The 16546-nt window shown below is 50.3% G+C and overlaps 1 protein-coding gene across 2 annotated transcripts; it reads right to left on the bottom strand.

Moving 5' to 3' along the window:
- Positions 1-1336: 1336 nt before the first annotated feature.
- Positions 1337-16417, bottom strand: HADHB (hydroxyacyl-CoA dehydrogenase trifunctional multienzyme complex subunit beta). 2 transcript variants are annotated; one of them, XM_044288698.1, is made up of 16 exons: positions 16330-16417; positions 13023-13085; positions 12471-12512; positions 11873-11972; positions 11715-11759; positions 11452-11551; positions 11284-11371; positions 11002-11189; positions 10188-10368; positions 9070-9191; positions 8897-8976; positions 8768-8815; positions 7425-7512; positions 4488-4562; positions 4106-4270; positions 1337-1776 (listed from the first exon to the last, which is right to left on the bottom strand). In XM_044288698.1, the coding sequence occupies exons 2-16, from the start codon at positions 13075-13077 to the stop codon at positions 1741-1743; spliced, it is 1413 nt and encodes a 470-aa protein (XP_044144633.1). In that variant the 5' UTR covers positions 13078-13085; positions 16330-16417; the 3' UTR covers positions 1337-1740. The 2 variants fall into 2 exon arrangements, with proteins under 2 accessions (XP_044144633.1, XP_044144632.1); XM_044288697.1 differs by having other exon boundaries at positions 16307-16401.
- Between the last annotated feature and the right edge of the window lie 129 nt (positions 16418-16546).

The following is a 16546-nucleotide window of genomic DNA, read 5'->3' as shown; positions in this document are numbered from 1 at the left end:
ACGGTACAGACGCGGTAATGCCTAATCTGTCTACTTTTCCCTATTTTTTCCTTGTCCCACTCTGGGACTTCAACTTTTGGGGGTCTGATCCCCTTTACAATGCATAATACTTCTGTATGGTCATGCATTGGCTGTAAGTCTATTACCAGTGTAATACACTCACAGCCTGCTTCCTGCGAGATCCAGGGATTTTTGCACATACAGCAGGGGTCCGGCTATCAGGGACTGCCGGACCCCGCCACTGATCAGGCGGACGCAGCTCCTGCACCCGCCCGATCAGCGCGCCGTAATAGTACGGCGCTGGGCAGCAAGTCACGTCCCGCTGCGCCGTACTATTACAGCGCTGGGCGGGAAGGGGTTAACATTTCCAAAATGTGGAGTGATAAACTGCCAAACTGGTGGCAGATTCTTTATTAGGAGGACATGTTCATGATCACATGAAGCAGAGCACCTAGTATCAGCACCTTCCCTTGCAGACTAGCGTGTCCGGATGCGTTCAGTGAAAACTGCGCGATTTCGCAAGCAAGTTTATTCAGTTTTGTTTGCGATCGCGTTCAGTTTTTACCGCGCGGTTGAAATGCGCATGGATGAGTTTTTCACGAGCGTAATAACTGAATGTTTACAAGCACCATCTCTTAGTGAAAAACGCACCGCATCCGCACTTGCTTGCGATTTTTCACGCAGCCCCATTCACTTCTATGGGCCCTGCGTTGCGGGAAAAACGCAGAATATAGAGCATGCAGTGATGCGTGAAAAACGACGCTCATGTGCACAGCCCCATTGAAATGAATGGGTCCGGATTCCGTGCGGGCACAACGCGTTCGCATCACGTATTGCACCCGAGCGGGAAAACTCGTTTGTGTGAAAGGGGTATAAGCCCAAAATGCTCCAATTCTTTATATTGATGTTTTCTAGGAGCAGATCAGTGCACCGGAGCCTACAGCGATCTACAGACACATCAGAAGCTGAGGCCACCACTTCTGCAACATGTGGCCTGTGTGTCCTGGAGAGGAAGCTGCATATTACCGCAAAAAATGTATTACAACCACTACTGTGAAATTAATAAAATCTGTAAGAACATTGTTGTACTAATCTTCAATTACATGATTCCTTCTACTCTGGTCACATCCAAAGCTGCCTTCACAATTCACCGTTCTCTACCTCCTGGCACTCTGCAGAGCGTATAATGCATAGTGAGGGGTGTAGGGCATACATCAACCACTGCAATACCCTCCATTTCTAAACATACATGTGTCCAATACAGTGAAGTCGATGGTCCGGGAAGGTTGATGCAAAAGTAAGCATTTTCACTTTTAAAGAAATAAAAGGCGATTTATTTATTTTTTTACATTTTATTTTTTTTGTATTAATTCTTGTAAAATTTGGCTTCTCTACACTTTCTCAGACTTTACCTCTCAGTCACTGAAGTGGTTTTTCTGGTTTTCTTTTGACAACCCCTGAAAGCCTCAGCTAGTTCATGGTCTGCACACCCCTAAGTGCCGTGTCCTCACTAAGAAAGCAGGGAACCGCCATGGGCCCCTGCTGAACCCCAAGTGCAGTAATTACCAAAAGAGCCAGAGGGATGAGCCGTGTGCACAGCACAAACCACTCGCTTGTTACCACATCTGCATACAAGGCAACTAAGAAATTATTTACAGTGCTGCAAAATGGGCAGGAGACATTCATTGTTAATAGTGCATAGCTCTGGCGTTTCCGATGAGACCGTTACGGAGGGTCGCGTTACTGGGGATAAGCCTCGACGATCATCCCATGGCCCTGGAAGAGGAAAAACAGAATAAAAACTAAGGAATAGTGTGCAAACACAAAAACACAAGTCTCATGATAAGTCAGACTGCCTAAAACGTTAATTTTAGGAAAAATCCCTACTTGTTGGAAGGATGGCTCAATAGTGCTGACAAAGCGTCCGCCCCGGTGTGAGGAAACTAGTACGCATTCTGCAGATCGATCGTATGGCGGCCTACAAAGCCCCAGCATATTTGACAGGTTGCGGCCGGATCTCTGCCGGTCCCCATTATAGTTTATGGAGCCGGATGGCAATCATGCAGTTTGCGGCAATGCCGGTTCCAGGCGGAACGTTCCATGCCGGAACGCTAGTGTTAAACTCCTAACGGACAGGACTCTGGAAGCGCTTTATCGCCGCTCTCCAATCTGGCCATGAAATAAAGATCCTGAACACAAAAAAAAGGGTAACTAGACAACCCCTTTAAGGATGCCGACAGACTGTCCAAAAATCGATAAGTGGGTTCCCCCTGGCGGTATATTGATGAGGTCCGATAAGTGGCGAGGGTTAATGATACCTAGAACACAGGGGTTGCATAAAGGCTTGAGGACAGATGATGTCACTATCTGGAGGAAATAAGTATATGGATAGTAGACAGGGTGGAGGGAGCTCCACTATATACTGGAGCAGACCACGGGAGGTCCAGTCATAACCACCACCCCCATAATTACAGCAGAGATGAAGGCGGCGCTCAGGGGACAGATCCGCGCCCAGGTCATATCAGGCTGTATACACAAGGCACGTCCTCATCACAATGCAAATGTGTGCGACACACGAGACCTACCTACCCCCAGGCTCGTCTTCCTTACATATTGTGCAAGATACAACTGAGAAAACGTAGACTGCGGACCCACCTTCAAGACGTTTCCCAGGTTTGCAGCATTAACCCCTTCCCACCCTGCAATGTACACTTACATTGCAGCAGCCAGGCATTTGGCATAAGCTGCTGTAACAGATGCCGCAGGAGCTGAGCGGGTGACGGTTGTATTATGTAGCCCACACCCCACCCTAATGACGAGGTTCAGAGATAATCTGACCCCAGCTGTCTAAACCTGGGGGGGTCTGCAGACCCCGGCTCCCAAGTGGTTATACAGAGGAAGGGGCGTCAGGAGCCCCACAACATGACTGCAGAAGGCTTATGGCGGCCGGGGGCCAAACAAGTCTCCAGGACGGCAATTATGGACAAGAATAGGCATTGCCATCATGGAGAAGGATGTTCACAATCCGCAAAATGCGGGAGGCACAGGGCTGGTATAAAAAATGGATACAGTTGTGTGAATAAGCGCTTAAGCTGCAATACCGTGCACCAAGGCTGTTAAGTAGACAGCATGAAAGACCCTACCCTGCTTGTATAACCACCACAACCCCTTCCAGCTGGGGATGGGTGGGGGGCAGATACTCAGACCCCTACTAATCGGACAGTGACGGCAGCGACATGCCGATCCTGGAAACCCCTTTAACGTTAATTCTTACGCTGACCTCTTCCTAGGCTATGTGACGTCAGGTTCATCAGGAGTGGGCAATCTGCGGCGCTCCAGCTGTTGTGAAACTACAATTACCAGCATGCACCATTTATTATTATGACAGTCCTGAGAAGAGTAGAGCAAGTATGCATGCTGGGAGTTATAGTTTCACAACAGCTGGAGTGCCCCAGTGCTAGGTGCAGCTCAAGTAAACGGACCTGGGTTCCAATACCAGTCACAGTGCTAAGAGGGGGCCGCAGCAGGGGGGACACACCCACAGCTTCGATACTGAGGACCTTATCCTACATTGTACTCCAGGAAAATCCCTTGAGCTCATTCACTTTTCCATTTATATAGCCAGGACAGGTTATAGTATATGTGCCGTCTTGGGGTATGCAGAACTTACCATTTTATGGACATGGCGATGCCCATTAGATTTTTTTTTTTTTTTTAAGATAAATAAAAAGGTGTTTGAAAGCAAAAGCAAAAAATAAAAAAAATTATTTCAAATTTTATCCTTGCTAACAAGCCCCTTGCAGTGGCGCTCCGCTGATTGCCGGTATATGCCATCTGTATTGCCATGTATTATGTCAGTTGCAGACAGAGTGCCTATTACACCCTGACAAAGGCATCCGTACCTGGCAGCCCTGGGGGCCACTGATGGGTCCCTGGCTATCATGGTCACCTTGAAGGGATAAAACTCCTGGCAGGAAGTGTGTGCCACATTAGAACGTCCGCTCTCAGGAACTACCTTCCTACCATGGCATGCTTCTACAGTGCAGGGCAGGAGGGGGTTAAAGTGACCCTTTGGGGTCTCCTGTATGTGCAGCTATGTCCTCACCTGTCCTCCCGCTGCACACGCCGCCACCAGTCCGTACTGTCCTCCTTCCTTCTTCAGCCGGTGGGCGGCAGCCATAACCAGGCGGCAGCCTGTGGCTCCAAACGGGTGCCCCAATGACAGCGAGCCGCCCCAAGTGTTAAACTTGTCCAGGGCGGGAGCACCAACCTGACGAGAGAAGGCATATCAGCATTAGTGCCACACCGGAGAAGTCTGATAATCAGGCGTTCTGCTCCTGGGGATCACGTAGAAGGGGGCACCATGGATGTGTCTGGACGCCAGTGAACGCCCAACCTCCGCTCCAGAGGGCCCCGTTCTCGTGATCCCAGAGGTCAGACCCCCCCCCCCATAGAAAACACCCCTTTAATACATCGGGCTCGGTCACCTTTGTCTTTCGTCCCATGTAGTTCTGTGCGAACCAGTCGGACTCCATTGCTTTCAGATTGGCGAGGATCTGGCCCTGTAGAGGAGAGGACACAGACTTATTAATATGTCGGGGGACTATAGACATCACCCCCACAATAAAACACCTCATCACGTCCCCACCAGCTCCTGTCACCAACATCCCGTCCCTTTAAAACCTCCTCTACTGGAAGAGTTTTGCATTACGTTATCCTAAGCAAATGAAGAGCAGGAAAGAAGCCCTTGACCCGACCGACCGCCCCCTCCCCCGATTTACCTACACAGAACGCTGCTTCCTATGGAAATCACTAGGTGGGGTCTACTCAATGTATTACGTATGGGTGTAGCCTGTGCTTCTCCTGCCAAACTACAACTCCCAGCATGTGCCAACAGAGAACACAGGTGAGGTAAACACACCGTCCGCACTAATCGCTCTACTGTCCGGATCGTTTGCTACAATGCATCAGTGCAGTAACCTGTAACGGTCGGGCTGCCCTCGCCGATGATGGACAGCCATCTCTCCATTGCTTCCTGTTAGCCCTTTAACCCCTTAAAGAGCGAGCCCATTTTAAGTTTTTGCATTTTTGATTTTCCCTCTCAATGTTCCAATAACCAGAACTTTTTAATTCTTCCGTTCACATAGCCATAGGAGGCCTTATTTTTTGAGGGACAAGATGCATTTTTTATTGGTACCATTTACATTTACCATGTATTCTATTGGAAAACAAGAAAAAAAAATATTTGTGGGGGGGGGGGGGGGGGGAATAAAAAAAAAAAAATAATGCAATTGTGTTAAGGTTTTTGTGGTTTTGACATCACTGAGTGCTAAAAACGACAGAACGTCCTCAATACGATTCCAGCGATAAACTTATATTGTTTTTATTTTGTTTTATTACTTAAAAAACAAAAAAAAAACCTTATGGGAAAAAAAAAAATAACAATTTTCTTTGCATCAAGATTTTCTGGAACTTTTTTTATATTTCTGGCCTTGTTTATTGGAAAAAGAACTGTAGTTTCTATCGTTACCATTTTCGTCATATGCATGACTTTCTGATCAATATTTTTTTGGGGGAGGGGACAAGGTGACAAAAAAAAAAAAAAAAAAGTATGTTTTTCAAGTTTTTTATATTACGGCACTCGCTTCTCCACATTGGAACATTAATATTTTAATAGTTCCGACGTGGTGATACACAACATGTTTATTTTTGCTGTTTACATATTTTTATATGCAAAATAAGGAAAGGGGGGGGGGGGGGTGATTTAAACTTTTAATATTAGGTTTTGTTTTTTTTGTTCTTTTTTTAATTCAATAACTATTAGCCCTCTTGGGGCCTAGAACCTGGGATCTTATGATTTCCGTGTCCTTTTTTCACCCTTATAGATCTATTAGGGTGAATAGGATTTTGACGTGCTCCTTGCTGAGCTCTGCCTCGTGCACAGCTTAGCAGGAAGCTTACCATGGAAGACGTGGGAACCTCCAGCAGCACCCAGGTTGTCATGGTAACCAATCAGAGCGCCGCTATTTCAACGTGGGGGCCTCCGATTGGAAGACCGCATCCCCCTGCCTTACCTCACAGATGTCGTAATGCGGCCTCTCAGGGGTTAAACGACAGGGTTTGGCGCGATCACCGTTCGCAGTCATTGCGGCCAAGTGCCTGCTGTATGATACAGCTGGCACACGCTGTGCATGGAGCAGGCTCACTGCAGCAGCCCACTCCAAACAATTGGGGGCACATAATGCCGTACATGGCGAATTTCCATTTTTTACTCCCTGACTTCCCAGAGCCATACATCGACGTATGAATGTTTTTTTTTTTTTTTTTACAGAACAAGTTGTACTTTCTAATGGCACCCTCTAATTTTGCATAAGATGTAGTAGGAAGCTGGAAGAAGATGGGGTGGCATTAAAAAAATGCAACTGTGCCATAGTTTAATGGGTTTTGTTTTTACAGCGTTCCCTAAGTGTATGGCTTTTCAATCAATTTTTACAAAAAATTTTGGGGAGGTAAAGCAATTTAAAAAACAAGCTTAATTAATTTTATTATGGGAAAAGTGGGGCGATTACAATTTATAGCTTTTTTTATTTTACTTATTTTTAACTTTTATTTAAGGGGGCTTGAACATGCAATCGTTAAATTACTTTCCCCACACACTAGTGGAATTTAATACATAAACGGATAGGAAAATTCAGTATATTCCAATGCAGTACTGCCACCTGCAGGCCTACATTGGAATATACCTGTGATAGGTGTAATAGCCTCATAAAGGCTCTGGCCTATCACCACCAAGGAATGTGCAGGAAAGCTGTCTGGGTCCCGGGAGCGCAGCGTTCTCAGGGAAAGACACCTCAAATTCCGTGGTCAAACTAAATGGGAATACATGGCGTACACTCTAAGGGTACAAGCACACGTCCAGGATTCATGTGCGGAGAATGCGCAATTGTTCGCAGGCAAATCTGTGCGGTCAATCCGCATCAATTTGTGCGGATTTGCATGCGGCTTTTACTAAGTGAATGAAGAAAATCCGGTCAGGAAAAAATAAAATAAAATGACATGCTGCAGATTTTAAAATCCACATCCTGTGCATTGAGAATTTCTAATTCTCATAGAATACAATGGACATGACCTACGGTGTGGATTTTCCGCCCGCAATCCTGATCGTGTGCATTTAGCCTAAGGGTAGGCGAATAGTTTGATATTAACCCACGAGTGGTCCAGTAATGAAGTCCCTTAGTGGGCATCAGCAGTTGTTCCCTCTGAATCTGTGCTGGGTCCGTCCCGATTGCTGACTACGTTACACCCGCAGCATGCGATTGGTCTAATGTTACAACATATAGGTGACCACTTAGTCATGCTCCTTTCTGCCACAGGACATCACCCCGCAGCCACCAGTCTATATACACAGCCAAGTGGTATCTTACAGCAAAGGCTTCATGGAACTCAAAGACGTCAATGTCAGCCAGGGTGAGGCCAGCCTTCTCCAGCACCTTGGGTGTAGCGTAGGTCGGGCTGAAATATAAGAGGGGCAATCGTCATTAGACGGCAGGTTCTAGTGATACCCAACACTACATACTACAGCAGGTGCAATATCACAGCTCACCTGTAGAGGTCACTATAACACATGAAATACCATCATCTAGTCATCAAATAAAGGGGACGTCCAGGATGCTTATACTCGCGCCATATCCTCAGAATACATCATTATCAGCTACGTGGGAGGAAGACGCCTACTGATCAGTTCTCAAACTGCTCTGGAAGCAGGCAGCAGAACTCCACAGCGCCATCCACTGTGTAGTGGACAAAGAAGGATACTGCAGCGCTGTTCCCGCTGGAGCTCCATCCACTACACAACTGACAGAGCTGCGTACTGCTGGTGCCCACTTCCACCTCCGGAGCTATTGCAGAACAGTTGGGGGTGCAGAGTGGCGGACCCCCGCTGATTTGATTGATGGCCTAAGTATATGCTTTATCAATATAAAGATCCTGGAGAACCCCTTTAATAGTATGTTACTAGGAGGAGGGGGAAGGGCTCTGGAGTATAATACAGGATGTAGCTCAGGATCAGTACAGGATAAGTAATGTAATGTATGTACACAGGGACTGCACCAGCAGAATAGTGAGTGCAGCTCTGGAGTATAATACAGGATGTAGCTCAGGATCAGTACAGGATAAGTAATGTAATGTATGTACACAGGGACTGCACCAGCAGAATAGTGAGTGCAGCTCTGGAGTATAATACAGGATGTAACTCAGGATCAGTACAGGATAAGTAATGTATGTACACAGTGACTGCACCAGCAGAACAGTGAGTGCAGCTGTATTATACTCCAGAGCTGCACTCACTATTCTGCTGGTGCAGTCACTGTGTACATACATTACATTACTTATCCTGTACTGATCCTGAGTTACATCCTGTATTATACTCCGGAGCTGCACTCACTATTCTGCTGGTGCAGTCACTGTGTACATACATTACTTATCCTGAGTAATGTATGTACACAGTGACTCCACCAGCAGAATAGTGAGTGCAGCTCTGGAGTATAATGCAGGATGTAACTCAGTTTCAGTACAGGATGAGTATATGTAATGTATGTACACAGTGACTGCACCAGCAGAATAGTGAGTGCAGCTCATTACGGTTCTATCATGAGGCTGGCAGTTACGTGGGTGTAATGCCCCTTCTTCTGACAGCATGAGCAGTGTATAACAGTCTCTTGTACTGGATCCGCCTTAGCTCTGAGCCTGTAAATTCGGAGGTACTCACCCCAGCAGGAGCTGATCTTTTGGGTCCTGTGACACATACACAAAGTCCCTGTGAAGAGGACACATTGTATTAGTCGCTGGTTGTGGGTGGCTTCTCTTCTCCCCGACTATGTATTCTAGGGGCACTTACCGCAGGTAGGCTTTAGGCTTGTAGCCCAGGGCCAGGGCCTTCTCCTCGGACATGATTAGCACTGCCGAGGCTCCGTCAGTCTGAGCAGAGAGGGTAAAGCACAAATCACATCTGCACTGCTGAAGGGAATACCTCTTCTCACACCTGGAGCGGTGACATTACACGGTGCTTACCAAAAACGAGGAGTTGGCGGCGGTGACTGTGCCAAAAGGTTTGACGAACGCCGGCTTCAGCTTCGCCAGCTGATCCATGGAGGACGGGCGGATGCCATTGTCTTTATCTATGGTGTCTTTACCTGGAATGAGAGGAGCTGCTGAGTCGGCTTCTGTGGACTACCCATATGAGGCCGATATAACAGGCCTGGCACAGGGGCGAATATCACACAGGATGTTTTACTACATTGCAGGGAGTCTCCCAAAACGATAGGGGGCCCGGGGCACTAAATCTTCCCGTCACTGCCACAGATATCAGACCCTGCAGATGTCGTGGGGAATGACATGCCGCCATCAGCAGTCATTAAAGGGGATGTGTGAGGAGGAAGAAACAGCAACAGGTTCAGGCATCACTCCTGTGGGACGCTTCCTCTTTAATTTCCCCATAAAGTTTCCTGGCACACGAGCTGCCAATGACGGGTACAGTGTCCGCTGGATTCATGCCCAGTCTCCCCATGTGTGCGGCCTGGCCGGGGGGAGAGCAAGGTGACTTGGAAAAAATGCTGAGAATGTGCCGCATGTTGGGCATGTGGTTATGCAGAACCGCCAAAAAACACCCCGTGTCCTACCAATAATCAGTCTTCGATGCACGGTGCAGGCCTCATGCGGCTCGGATGCGGACCAATTGGCTTCAATTGGGCCGCAAAAGATGCGGACAGCACTCCGTGTGCTGTCCGCATCCGTTGTTCCGTTCCGTGGTCCACAAAAAAATTTGCGGAACGCACACGGACGCCATCCGTGTTTTGCAGACAGCAAAACACACAACGGTCGTGTGCATGAGGCCTTAGGCGTATTTCTGGCGCATATAGTGGTGCAAAGGTTAGTACAGGGCTTTATTACAACCAGCAGCTAAAACGCCAGTCTTAATAAATGTGCCCCTGGTTTATCACAGACCATCGGCGTATGCCTAGTGAGAAATTAGGCGCGACTTCCGTCGCTCTGTGTGCCTTGACTGAAATCTACAACAGTGGTGGGTAAGTGGCGAAGGTGGCGGAGAACCACCACTTGGGGTGGTAGCCTAGAGGTCCCCATGGTCGGCCGGTCTCACGTGCAGGGCCACAGCTTTACTGCACTGTTACCTGGCACTTTATACGAGAGGACATCTGACAGGTGCCCGGCATCTTGTGCCTTCTTGGCCAGGGTGTGAGAGCGCAGGGCGTATTCATCTTGTTCCACGCGAGACACGGCGAAGGCGGCTGCCAGTCTGTCTGCGGAGTGCCCCATCGTCTCGCTGGTAGAAAATTCAGCCACTGCCGGGAGCTGGGGAGAGAAAAGGTTCCATATCTCAGACATGTACCCACTATATTTATACATGTCATCTACTGGGTTTTCAATTGACCTTTGAAACCTAAAGCTCTGTTCACCCGACCTCCCAGATGAATAGCATGCAAGGGTTACAGTACATACTGTCACTTAGTGCAAGATGGGTGAATTAATCATGCCTGTTGCTCTGGCACTTTAGATATTGCCTGCAATGAGCAGTGCCGAACATAGATACCCAGAGAGCACCCTTCACGCCAGTCTCTGGTGAACAATGCCATGTGTGATCCTAGTCTACAGACTCCTACTCCCCTGCTCCCCGCCACTCCAGCGCTCCATGGTGTGTCCATGTTCCAGTCCCCAGAGCCTTTATATCCTGCTGTGCATGGGGGCGTGGTCACATCCTCCACTGCAGCCAAAGACTGGCTTCAGCAGTGACATGCTGCTTGTGGCCACAGAACTGCTGAAGCCAGTTATTGGCTGCAGCAGACCATGTACACCAGCTATAAACACTCTGACGACCAGAAGATGGAGACTGTGGATGACAAACCTTCAGTGATGTAAAAGGAATTAAGAGGGTGAGAAGCAGAGAGCTTTACAAAATCGGCAATCCCTTCGGCTTTGGTCACTTACCTCTGGGGCAAAGTAGTCGGGCCGGATCCTGGATATGACGGACAGCCTCTGCCCCAGGCTCTTGGCCTTGTTGAGGCTCAGCATGGTCTTCCTCATCTTCCTGCTGTGACGAATGGGGACGTCGGACATGAACTCCACGCCGCCGGCCACCACCACGTCACACTGACCTGAGGCGATCAGACCGAAAGCTGCAGAGACACCAGGAACGTTAAAGAACAGTGCCAATACAGGAACCATCTGCTCATCAAAAAGAGGTTCTGCAGCAGCTGACGTGTCCCATACCTGTAGTCATAGCCTGGTTTGAGGAGATGCAGGCCATGGTGACTGTGTGAGCCGGGGTTCTATCTGAGAATCCGGCGCCGAGCGCAGCCTGGAGGACACAAGGAGGGTCAGCGTGAGCACCGGGTGTCGGCACAGCAGAGCCTGCAGCGCCCCGTGCTGGTCACTCACCTCCCGAGCCACATTGCTGGTCTTCACCTCCTGGATGACGGTGCCGTACACAATGTAATCCACCACCTCGCGGGGGATGTTCGTCCGGTTCAGCAGACCCCTGATTACAGCAATGAGAACAGAACATTGAAATCACTAGTCACATCCAGAGCTGCAGTCACACTAACACTCAGGCTGCAGAACCTCACACCTCTCTGCTCTGTACACAATGCGCTTCGCAGCTATGAGAGACGCAGTGAGCGCTACCTACTGGGCGCACTTACTGTAACGCTGTCCTGGCCAGGTCATGCGGCATCAAATCCGCGTATCTGCAGGCAGAAGAGTCAATGGTTAATAACACAGAAGCAATCTGAGTTACTCCACAATCTGCACAGCTCAGGAGGGTGACCCGGCGGGTGTCTGTCCCCCATTACTGACTTACGTCGTTCCTGAGAGCAGGAATGGGGTGCGGACGCCATCCACCACCACTACGTTCTTCACACCTGGCTTGGCGAGGGTCTTCTTAGTCTTAGTCTGGACGGCTGGAACGTGAAAGTGGAAAGAAGGGCAGTTACAGCACTGAGCGCGCCCACACCTGCAGGAGGGTCTCCTCCGGCCAGCGGGCACCATGGGAAATGGTCAAAACAGAAGAGCCCAATCCATACAGAGGGAGGGGAGGAAACACTCTACAGCACCAGCTGCAGGAGAAGGGAGGGGGATTCTGCACTGGGCATACAGCAGCACACTAACACCACAGACAGTGCGCTGGGCATAGAGATGTTCTGCAGCAGCTCAGTAACAGTACAGACACTGCGGGAGGAGGGAAGGGGATTCTGCACTGGGCATAGAGATGTTCTGCAGCAGCTCAGTAACAGTACAGACACTGCGGGAGGAGGGAGGGGGATTCTGCACTGGGCATAGAGATGTTCTGCAGCAGCTCAGTAACAGTACAGACACTGCGGGAGGAGGGAGGGGGATTTCCCACCACCTGCAGAACTACAAGTCCCATAGATCTCCACATACGGACACAGGTGGATTACCTGGAGACTGGAGCGCAGAGGAGCAGCTGATCGATCTGATGGCTGCAGGACAGAGAGAGTAAAGTCATGAATGTCTGTGTGGTACAGGCCACCGAACACACGCCAACCCCAAATACCATCTCCACCCCCTTCCTGAGCCCCACAGCCATAAGCCAAGGCGGGTCACATGACTCATCCCTGTAGAACAGGCACAGCTCCCGTGTACCCGGGGACGGTGGCTCAGGCAGCAGATGAGCGACTGTCGTGAACATTTGCATTTCTTTTTGCCTTTTGTAGAACTCGTTCTTCACGTTTCCTTTACTTCTGATGGCAATATGGGTTATACTCCAAACACAACCAAAGCTGCTGCCACAGTTTTCTATAATACCATAAGACAGCTTAGCTCCCCTCCTACAACACACTGAACTCTGCTGTGCGGCACAGAGCAGAAGGCATCAACACTACACCTCCCACGATGCCGCGCAGCAGGGCACACCCCGTACACAATCAGTACACCCGATGACATGAAGAACAGCAATATGGCGGGCGGTGTAATGTGTGGCACCTCCTCACCTAGTCTGGACGTGGCGGGCATCCACCGGGCACTTTCTCTCAAGATGAAGGCCATTCTGAATCCTGCAAGAACACCAGGGAGAAATAAGTCAGACAAGAGGCTGACACACTGTAACGCAGCAACCTGGGACTACAAGTCCCAGCATGTCCTGTAAGGGCGTGCAGATACTGATGCAGGAGTCATGCTCCACAGTGCAGTTAAGGGGTTAATAGAAGCAGGAAGAGATTCCTCCCCTCCCCCAGGGTATTAGGATGCGGTCATGCTCCTCCAGACATGACCTTTCCCCTACTTTCTCTCCACAGCCTTTCCTCCAGATCTGCAGCACCACGTGGTGGCGTAATATCAATACAAGGTCGGCAGTTAGTCAAGGTCGATGCCGTGTACCCGCTCAGATACCGCCTGATGGTGAGACCTCACCCCCTGTATCGCGCTCATAGATACCGCCTGATGGTGAGACGTCACCCCCTGTACTGGGCTCATATATACCGCCTGATGGCGAGATGTTGCCCCTTGTACCGGGCTCATAGATACCGCCTGATGGTGAGACGTCACCCCCTGTACTGGGCTCATATATACCGCCTGATGGCGAGATGTCGCCCCTTGTACCGAGCTCATAGATACCGCCTGATGGTAAGACGTCGCCCCTTGTACCCGGCTCATATATACCGCCTGATGGTGAGAAGTCGCCCCCTGTACCCGGCTCATATATACACCGCCTGATGGTGAGAAGTCGCCCCCTGTACCCGGCTCATATATACACCGCCTGATGGTGAGACGTCGCCCCCTGTACCCGGCTCATATATACCGCCTGATGGTGAGACGTCGCTCCTTTTACCCGGCTCATATATACCGCCTGATGGTGAGACGTCGCCCCCTGTACCCGGCTCATATATACCGCCTGATGGTGAGACGTCGCCCCCTGTACCCGGCTCATATATACCGCCTGATCGTGAGACGTCGCCCCCTGTACCCGGCTCATATATACACCGCCTGATGGTGAGAAGTCGCCCCCTGTACCCGGCTCATATATACACCGCCTGATGGTGAGACGTCGCCCCCTGTACCCGGCTCATATATACCGCCTGATGGTGAGACGTCGCTCCTTGTACCCGGCTCATATATACCGCCTGATGGTGAGACGTCGCCCCCTGTACCCGGCTCATATATACCGCCTGATGGTGAGACGTCGCCCCCTGTACCCGGCTCATATATACCGCCTGATCGTGAGACGTCGCCCCCTGTACCCGGCTCATATATACCGCCTGATGGTGAGACGTCGCCCCTTGTACCCGGCTCATATATACCGCCTGATGGTGAGACGTCGCTCCTTGTACCCGGCTCATATATACCGCCTGATGGTGAGACGTCGCCCCCTGTACCCGGCTCATATATACCGCCTGATGGTGAGACGTCGCCCCCTGTACCCGGCTCATATATACCGCCTGATGGTGAGACGTCGCCCCCTGTACCCGGCTCATATATACCGCCTGATGGTGAGACGTCGCCCCCTGTACCCGGCTCATATATACCGCCTGATGGTGAGACGTCGCTCCTTGTACCCGGCTCATATATACCGCCTGATGGTGAGGTCGCCCCCTGCCGTCTACAAGGAGATCTGTGAAGTGACATCTTAAAGAAATAGAGCGTCTCAGTCTATCCTCCTCTCAGGGATGATGGGCTGAATGCGGCATCAGTTTTACCAGTGTTCATCCACAATACCTCCGCTTGCAGCCAGTGAATAGGAACATTTCGGTTTACATTCAGTTCCTGAAAAGCTGTACATTTCCCAATACATCTCACAGCTGAGGGCTTGTTCCAGTGTATCAGTGTAGACATTACCCAGTGAGATGAGCAGAGCAGCAGTGCAAACATCCCCCGTATCCTGACCAGATACTTCGCACAGCTGAGCATTTGTTACAATGTATTAGTGTACCCCCATGATTGGCATAAACCTGTTTCCTGGCCTGAAACTTCTGACAGCGGAGGGTGTGTTACAGTGTACCAGTTAAAACGAATGACAAACCTCTCTCATACCCTGACACTTCTCACGCCGAGGGTGCGTTACAGTGTACCTTCAAGCTCTTGCTAAGCTACAACTCCAAGCTTGTAGCTGTCAGGGATGCTGAGAGTTGTAGTTTTTAGGTAGCCTGAGAGCCACAGGTTGGGGGACCACCAAATATCACCATTTTACCCAGGGTGGGTGCAGCTCCAGACATAACAGAGGGGGGGGGGGGGGTCCTGAGTCCCCCCCCCCCAGGCTGCGCCCACTGCCCATTACCAGCCAGGACGACACACCGTACCCAGAGCCCAATAGCTTGGAGCACCCCAAATTCTAAACCACAGGGGCTTCAGATCCTGAATGAGTAGTCCCAGTGCTCCGAGATCACCACAGGTCTTTGGGTGGAGTTCCCCTTTAAATGGGGTGGTGTGTGCAGTAGGTGGTCACAGCCTGGCACAAGGGCGGCCATATTGTCTCTAGGAGATTCATCATCTCCAGGGCTGAGGGTAGTCACCGGCTGACTGCTGCACCTGTTGCTAGGCAACGACCCAAGAGCATCACTGAGCAAAGAAGGCGCAAAAACCAGCAGGACCCCGTTACGGTCAATGGGCGACGCCGCACCGAAAAGGCGATGTGAAGGAAGCTTAAAGGGGTCCTCCCCGTCCACCTGTACGAGGTCCGAGGTCACGCCTGTAACGTTCTGCAGTCTTCTACCATCATTCCTCGTGGTTTTCAATATCTCCGCTAGCCGTCAGTGAACGGAAACATTCTCATTTACAACCTGAGGCTGCAAACTGCGGCCTAACACTTCAGCAGAGGGTCTGCTACAATCGCGTCCGGTGTAGACCACCCTCCGTGGGGCGCCCCCACCTCCAACCGGTTCTGATGGTTTGTTACAATGTATTGGTCTGGAGCCCGACTAGACACAACTGTAACAAAGCTTCAGCTGTGAGAACAGTTAGGGCAGGACGGGGGAATAGACGCAAGAACGATTCCATTCACTGACAGCAACGAGCCACTGCGCTGATAACGCAGGGGTTCACTTACTTTTGCAACGGCATCGGCTCTTAGGCGAAACCGATGAACATCGACCCCCATTATTACCATGGCAACTGCAAGTGGGGTCTGAAAGAGGGCGTGGCTTCCCAATTACTAAATAATGGGGGTTATACTTCAAAGGCAGGGACAACAGTTATTAAAAGTGGCCCTGCAGAGCGACAAGGGCCTCTAAGGGGCCTATACTATAACTAAGGGCCCAGTATTACACGGCACATGTATAATTACCGCTCCTCGTCACGTGGTGTCGCCGGTCTCCTCACGTCTCCGCCGCTCTCCTTAGTCACCCGGACTCTGGCAGCGGTCCGTGACGGCATTCAGTCTCAGGCCCCCGCGTCGCCTCCTCTTGGGGCTGCCCCCGCGCGCCTGTCTCTTCTCCGCCGCCGCCACACGGCTGATCACCCCCTGTATGGAGCAGCAGTAGCCAGGAGCGGCTTCTATCAGTGCTCTTTACTCCATTAAACGCCT

The sequence above is a fragment of the Bufo gargarizans genome, chromosome 4 (genome assembly GCF_014858855.1).
Source record: "Bufo gargarizans isolate SCDJY-AF-19 chromosome 4, ASM1485885v1, whole genome shotgun sequence".
In the NCBI taxonomy this organism is placed as follows: Eukaryota; Metazoa; Chordata; class Amphibia; order Anura; family Bufonidae; genus Bufo; species Bufo gargarizans.
The sequence above is the reverse complement of the archived record's forward strand: the minus strand, read 5'-3'. Positions and strand labels throughout refer to the sequence as shown.